Source organism: Peromyscus maniculatus, chromosome 8 (genome assembly GCF_049852395.1).
Source record: "Peromyscus maniculatus bairdii isolate BWxNUB_F1_BW_parent chromosome 8, HU_Pman_BW_mat_3.1, whole genome shotgun sequence".
NCBI lineage: Eukaryota > Metazoa > Chordata > Mammalia > Rodentia > Cricetidae > Peromyscus > Peromyscus maniculatus.
The window spans coordinates 61,715,652-61,733,489 of NC_134859.1; the positions used below are offsets into that span (position 1 = coordinate 61,715,652).

The 17,838-nt window shown below is 47.8% G+C and overlaps 1 protein-coding gene across 8 annotated transcripts in view; it reads right to left on the minus strand.

Annotated features, from left to right (window-relative positions):
• The window catches only part of Rph3al (rabphilin 3A like (without C2 domains)), a 151,040-nt gene that overhangs the window by 74,893 nt on the left and 58,309 nt on the right, over positions 1-17,838 (minus strand). For all 8 annotated transcript variants that reach the window (XM_015996198.3, XM_042282411.2, XM_042282413.2 and 5 more), the window contains 3 exons: positions 7,432-7,541; positions 5,324-5,467; positions 2,811-2,940 (listed from right to left, as the gene is read on the minus strand). In XM_015996198.3, the coding sequence (XP_015851684.1) occupies positions 2,811-2,940; positions 5,324-5,467; positions 7,432-7,508 (351 nt within the window). In that variant the 5' untranslated portion in view covers positions 7,509-7,541. The remainder of the gene's footprint in view (positions 1-2,810; positions 2,941-5,323; positions 5,468-7,431; positions 7,542-17,838) is intronic.

The window sequence follows — 17,838 nt, forward strand, 5'->3', positions numbered from 1 at the left end:
AGACCGAGTTTTGCTGTGTGTAGCTCTGTAGACCAGGCTGGCCTCGAACTCACAGAGATCCACCTGGCTCTGCCTCCCAAGCACTGCGCCACCACCGCCCAGTCTGTTCCAGATACTTTCATTAGTTCCTTAAGCCCAGCTAGTTCTACCCTAGAATCTGTGTGCCTGCAGCTCCCTCTGCCCAGAACATCTGTCCACCAGATCCCCCCAGGACCGACTCTTGCTTGTGTCCAGGCTCAGTTCAGAGAAGCGTCCTCTTAGTAGCCCAAGTCACATCACTGTCTCACTCTGCAGAGCCCTCGATCTTCCTGGCACTATTTTGTGTTTACTTACTAAAAATTTGTTGTCCCTTCTCAATCCTGGGAAAACAGCTTCAGGGACAGCAAGGGTCTTGCCTACCTCCTAGAACCAGCCTGCACATGGTGGACCCTCTACTATTTAAAAAATGGCAAGCTGGGTGTGGTGGCACACCCCTCTAATCCCAGCACTCGGGAGGCAGAGGCAGGTGGATCTCTGTGAGTTTGAAGCCAGCCTGGTCTACAGAGAGATTTCTAGGACAGCCAGAGCTACACAAAGAGACGCTGTCTTGAAATCTCAAAAATGAAATAAAGAATGGTTACCTATAAATGGATCACCCAGTCTTCTTGAGGACATATGAAGAAAACACCCCCAAACCTCTCAATGCCCTCAATCTCCTAGCCACCCCGCCTTTACCCTGAACAAATTTCTGCCAGACCAGCACTCAGTCTCTTTCTCGCTGGCAGAGTAAGACACATCATGGAAATGCTCTCCAACCAGCGACCAGCCCAGCCCCAGGGCACTGGGCAGTGGGGGAGGGGAGTCAGGGAGAACATTTCTCCCACAGCCCTCATCCAGCTGAGGCCCTCCCCTGGGACAGTCCGTTGCCTAGGCAATGGCTCTCTGAGGAGCAGCTGGCATTAACTCTTTAAAAACTGGGACAGCAGCTCACTTTGTGGAAGAGACTGGGACGTTCCCTCGGGGAGGAGATAAGGCACTGCCTGTCAGGGTCGCACAAGCCTGGAATCTTTAGAGTAGTTGTAAGGTGGAGAAATAGGAGGAGGAAACTGGTGGCTGGGGCCACAGAGGCAGGAGGCTGGCGTCACAAAACATCACCCACCTGGTCCTACTCCTGGGAGCAAAGCATTCCCAGGTTCCCACACCACCACATATGCGGTCTCTAGTTCTGGGTGAAAGAGGAACCAGCACACCCTCCAGGTCTCCACCACCCCTCTGCTGTGCTTGGATGATCAATCCATACCCTTTAGCCTCGTATCACCACAGGGAAGACTGTGCCTCCAGGTCTGGGCTTTCCCACTGATTCACTGGGTATATTAACCTCTTCCACAGTTAGCTTTGGAATGCCGCTGCTGATGCCCTTGTCAAGGCTGCAAAGCCTTCATGTTTCAAGCCCATGTTTACTGCTACGGTGTGTCCACCTCTGCTGTCTTTTTGGTGCTCTCCACCCATTCCAGGATTGATTAATCCCTGAAACCATTCTAGTTGACTACAGCTTGTCATCTTAAGAAGATTCTTTTCCCTCTGTCTTGTTCACTTTAAGAACTCCAAGCTTGGGGCTAGAGAGACGGCTCAGTGATTAAGAGCACTGTCTGCTCTTCCAGAGGACCCAGGTTCAATTCCCAGCACCCACACGGCAGCTCACAACTCTCTGTAAGTTCCAGGGGATCCAACACCCTCACAGACATAGATGCAGCGAAAACACCAATACAGATGAGATATAAGTAAATAAAATGAATAACAATAAAGGACTCCAAGCTTAGAACAATGACTGACATGTGGGAGTTGCTTGAGGATGGGTTCCAGCCAAACTAGGGTAAAACCAAAAAGACGTGTCTCTGACCTAGGGAGGCATCGACAGGGAGTCGTGTGCTAATTACTATACAGTACAGTTTATAGCTGGAAGAGGAAGAATCCAGAAGAGTTTCATAGGATAGCGAGTAAAACTGAGATTAGAAACAAATGCGAACATTGGAAGGTACATTATTCCCTGGGAAATAACAAACTAAAGTCAACTATTAAAAAGTCTTGGGCTCATTATGAAGTGATTTAACTCGTGGCACAGTTTAGTATAAGAAAAGGAGAAAAGCCACTTGATCTTGCCTTTCTCGCTGGCATCAGGAGAGCAGACTGTCAGAAGGGAAGCCCAGGCCAGCGCTACTCAGTCCCGAGAAAACAGTACTTGCCTAACATTTACTGAGCACCTATGTGCTAGGTAAGGTTTATTTTTGGCTTTGTTTTGTTTTGTTTTGTTTTTTGTTTTGAGTCAGGGTTTCTTTGTGCATCCCTGACTGTTCTGGAACTCACTCTGTAGACCAGGTTGACCTTGAACTCACAGAGATCCTCCTGCCTCTGCCTCCCAAGTGCTAGGATTAAAAGTGTGCACCACCACCAGTGCCCAGCACTATGTAAGGCTTTATGAGTTTTGCATTTAATGTATCTGATCCTGGAGTACATGTAATAGTTGCCCCTATATTCCAGATTGAGAAAACGAGACATGAGACACCAGACCAGTTTCCTGAGGTCGAATGGTTGGTATACGAGCAGGATTTACACCCAGGCTCGCACTCTCCTTCCCAGAGCTATCTCTAGAAGCCATGCCATGCCATCTTCAGTCCCTTCCTCCCAAACAGCAAATGATATCACCACATACATAAATGTACACATGCACACATGCGTGCACACACTGTCCTGGAAACTGGGATGCAAAGCCATGGGGTGGCAGAGCTGACCCGTGCTGGGGAGCTGATGGGCAAGGCTAGAGCAGGGCTTACCTTCCTGCAGTCTTTGCAGAAGACAGAGGCACTGCCCAGGAAGCCCAGCACCTCCCCGCAGAGCAGACACTGGGAGAGGCCATTGCCCATCACGTTCCGCTGCATCGTTTCCAGCCGCTCCACCAGACGCCTGCGGCACAGGACACAGGGTCAGAGGGACTGTGCTTCCTGACCTCAGCCTGGGGACTGCTGGGGCACAGCTACTGGTGGAGTCTCAGCCTATGCCCCTCCCCCTGGCTAACTCCCAATCACTCATTCACTTGCCATCAACTGAGCACCTACGATGGGCAGGACACTGGGAATATTGCGGGAAACGGGCCAGACAACACACACAGCCCCGGCCCTCCTGGAACTTAGGTTCAACAAGGGGGGAAATTCATAAGCAAGAAAAGAAGTCAAGTGTGAGGGAACAAGAAGGGACAGATGAGGGGCCAGAGGCACAGAAGATGGAGGCCAGGGAAGGCACTTGGAAAACACAGAGGGCTGAGAAACAGTCCATAAGCCAGAGAAGGGCAGGCAGGGGGCCGAGGCAGATCCCTGGGGATTTGCAGGTCACAGGCTGGAGTCTGGTTTCCATCTGAAGCTGCTGAAGAGTGTGGAGGTGATTTGATCCAAGTGACTTTTTTTCTAAGCTCCCGTGGAAATCTGGGATAATGGGGAGGAGAGTGGAAAGGAGGAAGTCCGAGCCTCTCTCAAAAGAAGGCTGGAGGCTTGGAGGCCTCGAGCTGCATCCCAGAGGGTAGTGTTGAAGGCCGGGTATGAGAGGGACAGTAGACTTTGGGTCAGAGCACCTGGCGGGGGTGTGTGTGTGTGTGTGTGTGTGTGTGTGTGTGTGTGTGTGTGTGTGTGTGAAGTTGTAGCAGAAGAGGAAAAAAAACTTTTTCTTTGAAACTGCTGGATGCTGAACACTCAGGAGCCCAGCTGAGTCTGCTCAGGTGCCCCTGTACCATAGACCCCCTCCCTCCCCCTCCCCCTCCCCCTCCCCCTCCCCCTCCCCCTCCCCCTGCTCTGTAACTACAGCCTCCATGCAACTGTTCAACTTGTACCAGCCACTCTACTTCTGGTACCCAGCGGATGCTCAGTGGAAACTCTTGAATGGATGAAGACTAGTACGTGGCCACATCAAAGCCTCTGGTGGTCGCCCCTACCTCCAGGGGGAGGAAAGTACACTTCCCATTTTAGAGAAGACTGGAGGAGGGAATAGGAGGCGGCATGCTGGGTCATGAAGCTCCCAAGAAGAGGAGCCTCCACTTCCAAACCTGCCTGGTTCAGGGCCCCCCTCACCACAGGCCAGTACTTTCTTGAGGTGACAGGATGTCACTAAGGGGGACAAGGGATGTCTAGCTCATCAGTGAGGCCACTTCCATCCGCATGCCCCACACTGAGCACCCCCAGTTTCCATATGTTGGCATTGTTGTCCATCTAGGGACCTGTAGGGCCTTGGGGGCAAACCCAGTTCTAGCCAGGCATGACCCATTCACTCTCAGGAACCCTCTTGTCAGCGTGTGTCACGTTTTCATGCCTCATGCAGAGGATCACTTCCTCCATGTGAACAATCCATCTGCGGTATTGCTTCTGGGTCTTAAGCCCTGCAGCTTAGCACTTAGGGTGGCACCAGACCCCAGAAGGGACTTCCTGTGGAGGCCCAGACAGCAGCCTGCTGGCTGAGGGCACCCGAAAGAGCTTCCACAGCACAGGCGGGCCTGTGTGAGCCTCCTGCAACCCACTCCCTGCTCACCATCCTGGGGTGAGCATGGAGCCCTGGAAGTGGGCTGGGGGTGGAGGTGGTCAATCACTAGCATTCATTGCTAGCCCAGAGCCTGGCAGGACCCTTGGGGAAGAGACCTGTAAGAGGCCAGGTTAGATGAAAGAGAGACCCAGCCATTCTGACGTAAGCCCTATTCGCTCTGACACACTAATGACCCGTCTGTGTGATTGAGGCTCATACAGGAGGCCGTTGGCACAGCAGTCATTTTTCTAGTGGGGCCATCGCCTTCTAAAGCTGCCTTTCTACTGTGTCTGGTTTAAAAAATGATCATGGAACTAATGGAAAAAGATGAACAGAAAAATAACAAGATCGGAGCAAACCGAGCTCCCGCCCAAAGCAGCGAAGGGCCATGGCATGTTCCTGCCCGAGCTCTTCCAAGTCAAACAGCGATAAAAAAAGGCACACCAAAACCTTGGATGACCGAGTCCTGGGTGCTAGAGGCCAGGGGAGAAGCTGAGAACACCCTGGAGGGCGCCTCCTGCTGGGGCCACAGTGGAGTGAGTCAATGATCAGCCTCCACTTGAGTCCCTCTCTTGGCTGAGCCGGTGGGTACACAGAGACCAAATCCCAAATGCCCATTCCCGGGCTCATTCTCGCACTCCTGGGGTCCTGGATCAGTACCATCTCCAGCTCCCAGCTGTCTACATTCCGGGGGGCTCAGATGAGACGCTGCCTGTGGCTGGCCAGCAGCACCCCTCCCTGCTCAGCGCCCTGACTTTCCTGCTGGAGCTGCTGTCTGGCTCACCCAATCCTCTGCTGCTCCAGGATGTCCAGCCGCTCTGCTCTCTGGATGACCTGCAGGATGACCTCCAGCTCTCCGGGGCTCAGACACTGGCTCCTCCTTTGCTTCTCCGTCTGGTATGTGTGCACAGACCAGCCTGTCTGCAGCCTTGGGAGAGAATAGTAGCCCTGGAGGTAAGGCTGCCCGCAACAGCAGTACCCCAGTTGTACCCACGAAGCCCCCATGAGAATGGTGTAGACCCAGCCGGGACACTGCGGTCCAGAGTCCATAATGAGAATTCCTGAAGGTGTGGATGTGTGCCCATCACTGGCGTCAGCATTGGTAGGAGGCAATGTGGGACCCACTGTTTCCCTGTCTACTAGGGGAGTCTTGGAGGGCCAGGCCCTATCCTGTCTGGTCCCAGCCCCCTCCTTGCCTTTTACACTGGGTACCCCCACACTCTGCACTCAAGCCACACCAGCCTCCCATCAGGGCCTCTCTGTATGCCATGTTCCTTCTACCTCAGGACCTTTGCATATGCTACTTATGCTTGGAACCGTTCCCCATAGCTCCTCATCACATTGACTTCGTTGGGTCAACAGAAACATCATACTCAAAAGGAAGTCTCTCTTGGTCCAGGATCCAGTTAGAACCCCACCCCCACCCCACTGCCAATCAAAGGCATTAAAAGAACTGCACATCCCTAAGCATCCATATAAGCTTCACCTCTTGACATCTCTGCTTTAATTTCAAGGACCAAATGAGTTCAGGAAGGTTCAGGGACATCTGGGTGCCTGGGAGGAAGAGTGTGGGTTGGAACACTCTTCAGGTTCCCGAGGGGGTTCACTGGACTGAACTCTGCAGTGGGGGGTCTGGGCCGCTGTCCTTCAGACACACTGTCCTTCACCTGGGAGGAGCCGCTCACACTGGCTTTTCTGGAAGGCTATGGCAGCTCTTAGCTGCTGAACGAGAGCCGAAGTAGGAAACGAAGGGGACACTGAAGGGTCAAGGGACAGCCAGCCTCTTGCACATAATGCAAGAGCTGAGGTCTCCCAGCAACATGTGCCCTGCCAAGGAGGTCACCTCATTGGCCTGGCATCAGAGGAGACGGTAAGAGGGACCAACCTCATCCCTTGTCACTGTCCCTGCAGGGGTGGAGTGGGGGGGGGGTGCTGAGGCACCCAGATGGAGGGAACGAGTCAGCCGTGGAGCAAAGATGCTCACACATCACATGTGACACCACTCTTCCTGAGCGCTTCAGATTAATTTTTCTATCCACCTTTGATGTCTCCGCTCCGTCCCCCGCAGGCTCATGATGTCTAATTGTGAATTTCTTAAACTCGGTCCCGGTTGGGAAATGCTGGCTTCTGGTACCGACACAGTCTAACAGCTGCCGGGAGGCTCCTGACTTGTCAGAGCCAGGGACGGCGCCCACCAGAGACCAGGAGGCAAGAGCGGCATCTGAAAGGCCCAGCCACAGGTGCAGTGTGTGTGTGTGTGTGTGCGCGCGCGCGCGCGCGCGCGCGCAACTGGAACTGAATGGTCACTAGGCTGAGGAGCAACAGGAAAATCAAGGCACCCCCCTCACAAAGGGACACAAGGGAACCACAGAGGGACAGAGACCCTGCTGAGAGCAAGGGGAAGACGCTGTGGTCTCTGCCAAAGGGAGCTGTCATCCAGGGAACAAGCCTGTGCGCTGTGCTGTCCCCCATGACAGTCTGACAGGAGCAGTGAGGAGGCCTTTGTTCCCTGTGGATTGTTGTGATAGAGCACAGGTTTGGGAGTCAGCGGAACTCAGACGTGGGTCCCAGCCCAGCCATTCCCAAGTGATAAGGGCAAGGAGGTCAGGCCTCATCTTCCTTATCTGAGAAATAGGGACAAGTCAGTTGGACTTAGTGGGTAATAAATAAATTTGCTGGGCACCTACTTCTCTCCAAACTGTCTTCCTGGGAATAAACCTTGCAAAAGATTGGGAGGAAGGCAGCCGATGGAGAAGGAAGAGCCACCCTAGTGTGGGGCAAACATGGGCTGCAAAGAGGGTGCTGAGAGGGTTCCAGGCCACTTCAGAGGTGACCCAAGTCCCCGGGGGGGGGGCAGGACCCCACACCCTAGCAGGCCCCAAAGCTACCTACTTGGCTCGCAGAGCCAGCTGCCGGTCGTTGGGGCAAACCCACTGATCATTTCCACTGCTGAAGATGGTGTCCGCCATGTCTGGGGGCACCGCCCAGGGTGGAGGTCACACCTGAAACAGGAAGGGAAGAGAGTGTCAATGGCTGCGGAGCTGATGGCAGACAGGGCCCCTGCTGGCTCTCTCCTCCAGCAAGGCCTCGTTCCAAGCTCCTTTTCCAAAGCCTTGGAATCCTGGACTGGGTGGCTCGGTGCATCAGGTGGCGAAGTGGCCAGAGCAGACGGGACATCAGAGGGTGAGAATCAGGAGGGTGAGGAGAAGGCATGCTCCTCGGCAACTTTCAACTCACACAGGGCACCCAACACAGCACCACCGCCCTGAGCACAGGCCAGGCCCGTGAGGAGATAGCAAGACACTGAGGCAAGCTCGTGATTCTCCCCCTCCCCCCACTGGACCAAAATGGCAGCTCACAGCCCTGTGCTCTGCTCCCTAAGAGGTCCCCATCAAAGCCACAGTGTTCTTCAGAGGGCAAGGCATAGGGTGACAGCCAGCACCTCCACTAGGCACAGTTTTAAGTCTCGGTGCACAAGGACTATCCTTGAAAGTCCTACAGGGGAGGGACCCCTCCCTCGAACCTGAGGGTTCAACATATGCATTATAGCTTAGCTGGCTTTCAGTATGTTCCGGAACAGAGGACAAACTCAGACTGCTTATTATGAAGATGTTGTTTGTGCCTTCTAAAGGGAGAGAGTGTGAGTGTGTGTGCGTGGGCACACATGTTGGGGAGGAAAAGACATGAACTTGGGTCAGTGTGCACAAGGAGAATCTGATTTAATCAAATCCAGTCCAGTGGATTACAAATTCAGAACCCCTCTATAGTCAACAACAACAAAAATATTGAGGGGGGAAGCTGGAGAGATGGCTCAGTGGTCGAGAGCACTGGCTGCTCTTCCGGAGGACCCAGGTTTGATTCCCAGCACCCACAGGGCAGTTTACAGGCGTCTACAATTTCCGTCTCAGGGGGTCTGGTGCCCTCTTCTGGCCTCCATAGGCTCTGCATGTATGTAGTGCACAGATACACATGCAGGCAAAACACATATACATAAAAATAGTATTTAAAAACATTGAGGTTGGATCAGGTGGGACAGTGATGTCCTCAGAGCTTTGTTCCATTCTCCATGCCTACCAATTGATTTGGGGTGATTTCTTCTGAGAAGGGAGACACTACTGTATCATACTACAGGAACTTTGCTTGGAGAACAATGCCTGGACGTTAACTCAGAATAAAAATTTTGTGCTTATTGAATTCCTCCTGCCTCGAGATGAAGGTTGTATGAACGCTACAATTATGTCTTTATTGGTCAAAACCACAATGCACACATTTTAACAGACTCTGGGCTTTGCATGGGAATACAGGAACATGACTGGTAAGGGTACACAGTTCCATCATCACTAGTCAATACAATTTCTTTCTGTTACAGTTAAAAATAAATGTTTATATGCTACCAATAAAGTTGTGTAACTGAATTAAGTAGAAGGAAAACAAAAACAAAAAACATAGGTTGGAAATTTGTTTGCTATGTTAACCAGACTCGCCACATGACCCAGCAACTCAATTGTCCCAGTTATCAACTTCAAGAGGACTGAGAATAATAAATATCCTCCTAACACATGTGCACAAAGATTCTTAGTCACATTACTTCCAATAGCCCCGAAAGCAGGGACAATTAAAATATCATTCATCAACTGATAAAGGTATAATGTGTGCTCTAGCCATACAAAGGAATGTTAGTTTGCTGTAAGAAAGTTCTCAGACCTGCTCTAACATGGTTGAACCTTGAGAACATTAAGCTGAGTAAGAACGCCCGGCCTGTACAAAAGCTCACATACTGTATAATGTTCTTCATGGAGGTGTCCAGAAAAGGCAAATTTATAGAGGTAGATCAGTGGTCATTCATTGGCACAAAGGACAGTGACAGCTTATGGCTTTAGGGTTTCTTTGTGGGGTGATGAAAACATTCTGCACTTAGACAGAGGTGATGATTACAATATGTGGATTCCAACTCATGAGATGTTATAAAAAAAAAAAAAAAAAACCTTTTGGGGCTGGTGAGATGGTTCATAAGTATAGCACTTGCTGTACGAGCCTGGTGACCTGAGGACCCAGGAGCCACGTAAAGGTGGATGAAGAGAACCAACCCCACAGACTTGCCCTCTGACTCCACACATGTACCATGGTACATCTTACACACACAATGAAAAATAAACTTTTGAACATTCCAAAACATATGAGCTGTGGGGCGTTTACCCACCACCCCCACAGCTTCCCAGAGTTTTCTTGAGTGCGAGCAGCAGGAAATATTAGATAGAAGGATTTATAGCGGAGAATCTTGCGGAGATAAACAGATAGAAAATAAAGGATAGCCTCGAGAGGGCCTGGAACCTATTCCAACGGGCCCGGACTGTCTCTGGTCCAGGGTTTTTATAGAGACGCCAAGGGGTGGAGCAAAAGACCTCCTCCCCCAGCACAGCCAAGTGCAGACCATCTCAGACACCTGCACTCAGGCCCGTGGTCCTGATCATCCTCTATTTGGACCTGCTGGGTAAAGCCACGAGGAACCCCAGAACGGGCTCCCACAGGTCCCCCCTTCTTAATATATAAAAAAATAACTATTAATGGCTTACAGCAATCTCCATAGCTGTTACACCTCCCAGTATGGGAGTAGAGGATGATATAGATGGCATTTCTCTTTTGAATTAGGTCCAAGGTGACCACAGCAGTCTTAGCTGCCTCAAGCCCTTTCTAAACCAAAACTCTTAAGGCAACTACAAACTTAAAAGAATCCCTTAGCTTCATCATTACCATTAACAGGTTAACATAAATATTGCTATACATAGTCACAATTCTCTCAATCTTACAACTCAAAGCAAACTCTTAACAGAACCATTAGAATTGGCATATATGGTGCTATATATAGTTAACAATTTTCTCCGTCTTACAACTTTAACTCAGTCATTTGAATTTTCTTGTTAACAGAACATAGGAAAAACTTCGATGTATTCACATCAAACTTAAACATTTCCTCAATTCCACAAAGCCAGGGTGCATTAATATCAATAGGTTTCTGTGAACATAATTCAATCTCATAGCTCCTCCTTTTTTTTTAATAATTTTTAAGCAAAATCTCAAGCCTAGTTAGAAAACCCAAACTTTTCTGTTTAAACAGTTCCATTTGTAACACAAAACCAGTTCCATAAGTAATTCCATTTTTACATAAACTGTTCCACAAAACAATTCATAAATCTCCAGTTAATAAAGCATATATGCATACACAAAATTGCATCTTGATTCTAAGTAGAAATACATTTCTTCATTTAAACAGTTCCATTTTTAATCCAATTCCAGAAAACCGTTCCTAGGTCATTACTATAAGTAAGCTCAAAATTGTCCCATTGCAATGAAATCTCTATTGTTCATTTCATTTAAGTACCAAAATTCAAATGATAAATATTGGTACTAGCCTTCCAAATTTGAAGAAATCCATAACCAAAATATTTTTGTAATTTTATCTCATTTTAAGTTCAAAAAGTTCAAACAAGAAATAAATTCTGGTATCAGGCTTTCACTTCCAAATATGAAGAGATGTTTTTCAACCAAAACTTTTTGCAGTTAATTTTTGTTCAAACAAGCGTCTCTGCAACTTGTTCTCACGGACAGACCCTTTTAGTATAGTAATATTTTAAACCGCACCGTTTTTGCTGTTAGCTCAGGTTTTTCTGTGCTGCGTTGATATTCCACGGATCTCAGCTGCGGATGCCTTGTGCTGGTTCTGGCGTCTACCCTTCTTAGCTTCTTAGCGGCTTCTGGAGCTTTTGAAACCATTCAGACTGCCTACTTTGCAGTCTATTAGGACACTATCTCCTGTGTCTCAGGTGTTTTCACCATTTACATTAATAGACTCACACTTAACATTTACATACACTTTTTCGCAAACTCACATATAACATTTTTTGCCTTGCAAAGCATTTAGACTCATATTCAACATTTACACGTTTTTACAAACTCACATACAACATATTAACATCTACTTATTTATACTTGAAGGAAACTATAGAACTACTTTAGCAAATATATTTCTTATTAATTCTTATATACTTATATTCATTCCATCTTATTTCTTATTTAAACTTACATTTACAACTAGCATCTTACAAGTTTATTACTACATGTCTTAAGACTACCTTAAATACTTCTTACAAGCTTATATTCTTAACATATATCTAACTTAGCAAACACCTAAAGATTTCTTAACACAGATATAACAAGACAGAATTTCTACAAACTCACATATCTTATTTTCATTTTTCTACTTCTTACTTTTAATTATTATCACTATCTCTATTATAAAGATTCTCTTAACTAGACAGGAAGTGTGTACATCATTTCTAAAGTTTACAGTTTATAGTTAGCTTTGTTATAAAGCACTGGGATTTAGTGAGTGTTGTCATTATAGAGTTGTGATACTTGTTGCTAGGGGATTGTAACATTCTCAGGACGAAGCCACACCCCAAAGTTGTGAGTTCTCTCAGCAGTTCCGGACAGGCAGAGATGCACTGTCAGCGGTAAACGGTTTTTTAACTAGAGGCTGTCCCTTCACCCAAATTCATAATAGCTCCCCTAAATGCCTCAATTCAGACAAACATTTCTATTACAGCAGTACTTTTGGTATGCTCTTCTGAAAACTTCACTTCACGCTGAGGGTGAAATTATCTTATTTAGTTGCTGTAAAGCTCTTCGCCAATACTGCACAGCTATTAGGTGGTATTTTAAGGATTTTAAAGTGACTTGTTTGCTCTTATAGGTAGCTTTTTGTCATCCAACTGCCGTAAAAACTTTGCACAGCTATTAGGGTAAATAAGGCATTTTACCAATGGAGCCCCATACCGCGAAGCGCCTAGTTCCATATTCTTTCAATTTTTCATTGGAACTGACACTTAAACCCTTAGACAACTTTTCCCCTTATTCTTTTAAAAGCTGTATTTTAATTTTAGAGCTGACAAACGTGTTTCAGGGCAATGTTGCCATCTTTAGCAGAAAAACTACCTTTCCCAGAATGCATTTCCCTTATATCAGTCCATAATAATATCAGTCCCTTATATCATTTCCCATAGTTCTTATCGGGTTTGAGAGTCAACTGGTTCTCTTTTACCAGACTTGCTTACAAATTCTTGCCCGGGAGGTTTGAACAAAGTTTTTTGCTTTTGCAATGGGAGATTTGAACAAGCATTTTACATTTTCAGCTATGGGACATTGGGAGGTTTCTGGTCTCTCCTCAGCTGGCTTCAACAGGTGTCTCTCCTTCATCAGACACTGGCCCCCGGATCAGATCCACACCTGCCTCGTTAGCGCGCATTGAGGCTGGCATTTCTGATAGCAACTTTCCTCGGGGCTTGTGCTTGCCTTAGCCAGTCAGTGAAATACAAGATCATTTACAACAGCTTTTTCATAGCTCTTTCAGAGAGATTTTCTCCCACTGATCTTATTCTCATTTTGTTTATTCCTTACCCCCCAGATGCAGAGCTTCAGGTATCTGTCTGCAGCTCTGTACCTCTGCTAGCTGCCTTTGGAGGTAGGGGCTTTTTTTTCTCCCCCTGAATCTGCCTCAAACTCTAGCAGCTTTGTCAGGTCATGCATTTTCTGGGAAGGAATCTGTCCCCTCTTTCTTCAGAGTCTTTCTCCCAGACAGTATCCAGTTTGGTCTCAATTTATCCCCTCTACCCCAGAAACAGTTTCCGACACTACAGTGGCGGCTTTCCCTGCTACTGAAGGTAGGGGCTTTTTGTCCGTTTGTTTTCAGGGTCTGTGTGGTTTGCGTACAGACTGAAAAATTTAACAAGGGAGGTTTTCGCCATCTCTAAACTCCCATTAGGACAGGTGTTCTGCCTCATCAGGCCTTCACCTGGCCCAGTCCCCCAGTGGGTTGTGTTTGCTTGTCTGGGTGCTCAGGACAGAGCTTATGCCAAAGGCAATCACCCCTCAGGGCTACACTCCCTCATTTCATCGGGAGTCAGTTGAAACAAAGCTTTTCTCAAAGAGATGCTTTCTCTGACAGAAAATAAAGCTTTACTCCTGGATAGTTCTCTTCTGCCCTGGCTGGGCTCTTTCCCCAGACAGCATTCTGACTCAGCATCACAACTGCTTCAGACACAGTTCAGCTTTACTGTTTCCCAGAAAGGTCCTTTCTCTGATAGGAAAGCTTTTTCTCAGATTTCTTTTTGCATTCGTGGACCTATCAACCCGGGACTTGTAGGAAAGTGGACAACTGTGCCGTTCCCACTGGCTTTAGCTTTGTTTGTTCATTAGCAATCTTCCCCTGGGTCCTGCACCTTCCTGCCTCAGCTCTGTGCTCCAGGAAGTTTACCACTGCAGGAACCCTAGTATCCCCGAAATGCACTCCAACTCAGAGATGCTGGCCAGTCGCCTCTGGGTTTTTGGTCAGAAGCGAGGATACAATGCTAACAGTTTGTGTTGCTACAGGGGATCTTTGCATTAAGACGATTCTGAAATGCTCACTCAAAACCTTTGCTGCCTCAGCTCGGCTGTAACTGGAAAGCTTGACTATTTTGCTTTTCTCAGGTAAAGTTTCCTGCCCTTTTTGGGCTCTCTGTAGCTCTTCACCCTTGCTCTCCCCAAGCGTTTCCCTCAGGGTACTCTGACCCACTGTCTTTTACTAGCTTGAAGAGAGCTTAGAAGGGGTTTTTAGAAACTTGTCCTTGCCTCCTGCATTGCAGGGAGGATTGTTAAAGCTTGAAAGAACTTAGGTTTTGCTGTCTTAAGTTTGTTGTTTTCCCTTAGAGCTAATCACAGGTGGTCCCCATACTATTATCTTCAGGTGATTCTAATTTTTGTCCTTCTGAAAGTTCTGAAAGGCTTTAGTTTTTAAGTTTTTTAAGAGCTTTTGAGAAAGATTAAGGCTTTTTAGAGAGTTTTTTTCCCCCCCAAATTTTCCAAGAAAAGCTTAATAGCTTAAGAGAAAGATTTCTTTCCTCCCAGGAGAAAGACCAACTTTTCCCAAAACTTCCCAACTTTAAACTTTGACTTCTTACACCCCCATTTTTGCCTCAGGGAGAAATTACTTTCTCCTGCCGCTTGGATTTAGCATTTCAGCTGTCCCCAGGTCAAAAAGCTTCCATAGGAAACTTTTCCTTCCCCATAAGCTCCAAGAAGAGCTTTTTTACTACCCGAAAAGCCCAAAGAAAGATTTTTTCCCCAGTTTGCTTTCAAAGCCCCCAAAGTTAGAAAATTGAGTTTTTCTGTCTAGTTGCCTTACTTATTTTTTCCTACACAATCTTATACTTCTAAGTTTTTCCTAAACTATATTACTACCCTATATCTTATACTTATCACAGATAGAAATTGAGAAAGGGATAGAAGATAGAAAATTGACAGAAGAGAATTTCGCTGCAGCATCGGACATCCTTCCAGTCCGCTTTCCTTTTCTCTCGAGGATAAAACCCCTGCCTCACCAAAAATATATATATATATAAAAATATATATATTCCATAACACCGGCATGCCTTTCCACTGGCAGGGCTGACTCAGCACTTTCACCAAAAACTCTGTAATAAAACTATTATTTTCCTTTATCTTTAGTCCCTATTACTTTGTCTTAAGTCCCTGTTCATTTGTCTTTAGTCCCCCCTTTTTTGTTCTTTTTTCTTTTTTTTTTTTTTTTTTTTTTTTTGGTTTTTCGAGACAGGGTTTCTCTGTGTAGCTTTGCGCCTTTCCTGGAACTCACTTGGTAGCCCAGGCTGGCCTCGAACTCACAGAGATCCGCCTGCCTCTGCCTCCCGAGTGCTGGGATTAAAGGCGTGCGCCACCACCGCCCGGCTTGTTCTTTTTTCTTTAGTCCCTTTTTTTTCCCTTTCTTTAGTCCCTTTTTTCCCCTTTCTTTAGTCCCTTTTTTTCTTTAGTCCCTTTTTTTCTTTAGTCCCTGTTCACGGCGCCATTCTGTGGGGCGTTTACCCACCACCCCCACAGCTTCCCAGAGTTTTCTTGAGTGCGAGCAGCAGGAAATATTAGATAGAAGGATTTATAGCGGAGAATCTTGCGGAGATAAACAGATAGAAAATAAAGGATAGCCTCGAGAGGGCCTGGAACCTATTCCAACGGGCCCGGACTGTCTCTGGTCCAGGGTTTTTATAGAGACGCCAAGGGGTGGAGCAAAAGACCTCCTCCCCCAGCACAGCCAAGTGCAGACCATCTCAGACACCTGCACTCAGGCCCGTGGTCCTGATCATCCTCTATTTGGACCTGCTGGGTAAAGCCACGAGGAACCCCAGAACGGGCTCCCACAATGAGCTACATCTATTGATATTTTACTGAAAAATCTAAAAACTTTCATTAAAGATATTATGCCTATTAGGTATTCACATAATTTCTGCCTTTTATGAGAAAAACACATGTTTTCAAAACAAAGGCAGCTCCTGAGGAAACTGAGATTGTTTTTATATTCCTACCCTTCACTTGGATTTGGGGTCTAACTGAAGACAGCTGGGCGTTCTTGTCTGACTTTTCTTTCAACCTTCTGAGATGCAGTTCCGGTGGAGGCACGTGGGAGGCATCCAGGCTCTCACGGCTGTGTAGGACGGATGGAAGGCGGAGGAGTATTCTAATAGCTTCCCCAGATAATGGTGTGTGTTTTTCTGTACTGAAACTCAACAGACGGCACTTGCTTAAAAACTAGTTCCAGCACGGCTTCGGAAGCCACATCTGAGCACTTTCTGTTTTCTCTGTGTTTGTGAAAGAGGCCAAGGATCATATGTTGAGGAAAATGGTTTTGATCTTAGGGATCTCTGTAACGTGTTGGGGACCCTCAGGGATCCCTGTACCATGCTTAGAGAATCGCTCTTCCAGACCAATGTGGCCCATGTCCGTGATGACCACCAGGGGGCAGCGTGTGGGCTAGAGCTACCTGGCGGGGCACTGTTATCCCACAGGTGGCCTTGACATTCCACCTTGGTCCTCACTTCAGCAAAGAACCCCCAACCAGCCAGGCACAGAGGCTCCATGAGCAAGCCAGGCACCTCTGGACCTTCTACCAAATGGAGCTAATATAGTCCAGAAGAACAGGGAGGCGCAGAGATGGTTCAATGCATAAAGCGGCGCTCGTCCAGCCTGATGGGCTGAGTTTGATCCCCAGGCCCCCCATGGTGGAAGGAGAGAACTAATGCCCCAGGCTGTCCTCTGACCTCCACACATGTGCTGTCCCCCCAAATGAATCCATCAAATGAAAAATTAAGAATGCTGTGTCCATTAGAAAACTTCAACCTGTGCCCCATTCCCGGCCTCTAGGGCACCATGGGGTTATTTTTTGTTTCAGTTTCTGTTAGCTTGTGAATGGCATGGTCACACTGCTATGGGAGTGTGAAATACGTTACTCTACTCAAAGTAAATATTTAAAACACACGACTCATATGGGTTGTGTGTGTGTGTGTGTGTGTGTGTGTGTGTGTGTGTGTGTGTGTGTTTTGTTTTGTTTTTCCTTTCTAACATTCTAGGAGTGTCAGGAAATGGAAGGGCTATGACCCAGGTAGACAGGTTCTACACAGGCTGCTCAGCTCTGCCCCCAGCCTGCAGGGGGCACTATAGCCAGACCAATGTGTCCAGGGCAGCAAGCCCTGAGTCTGACAGCCCAGTTCCTCTGTGACTAGACACAGAAGGAAGGTGGCCCCCATGCTCTGCTGGCCACGCCACAGAAGCAGAGGAGCAATCAGCGTGACCCTGGAAGACAGGAGCAAGCCAGGGAACTTTGGGACTCTGCACCGGGAAGTCCTTATGTTCTGCAGAAGCTTCTAAACTGAAGCCCGTGATGGGGTGAGCGGAGAGGACCGGCAGGGGAAACGGGGACGGACCTGGCATTTGAACTCCTTACCTCCGTGATGGCAGAGAATGAAAGGGAGCAGGGAGAAGGTGGGGGTGCTTCAAACCAGCCCTGGCCCCCAAACATCAAAACATTGCTAGGGAGTGAATATACTGCCTTCAGGTCACTTCCTAGTGCCACGGTTTTATAGGCCACAAACCAGGGAACCCTTAGACTGATGTGCACACCTGCCCTCTGACCCACTGTAAGTCTATATGGTCTGTGGCACCCATGGGGCATCCTGTTCTGTCCTTCTAATCTAACCATTACTCTGTTAGATGAGAAGAGAGGGTCAAGAGGCCATCAAAGGACCACGCAGTTACCTGACAGCCCTCAAGTGGCCCTGCTCCCCATGCCTCCAAGATGGGGAGAAAAGGTCCATAGAAGAAAATAAAGACAAAATCAAATGAACAAAAATGGGTGTTCCTGCACATTTCCTAAGGGTGCATGACAAATCAGCGATCTTCCTGGGGCCTCTGTTTCCCCCA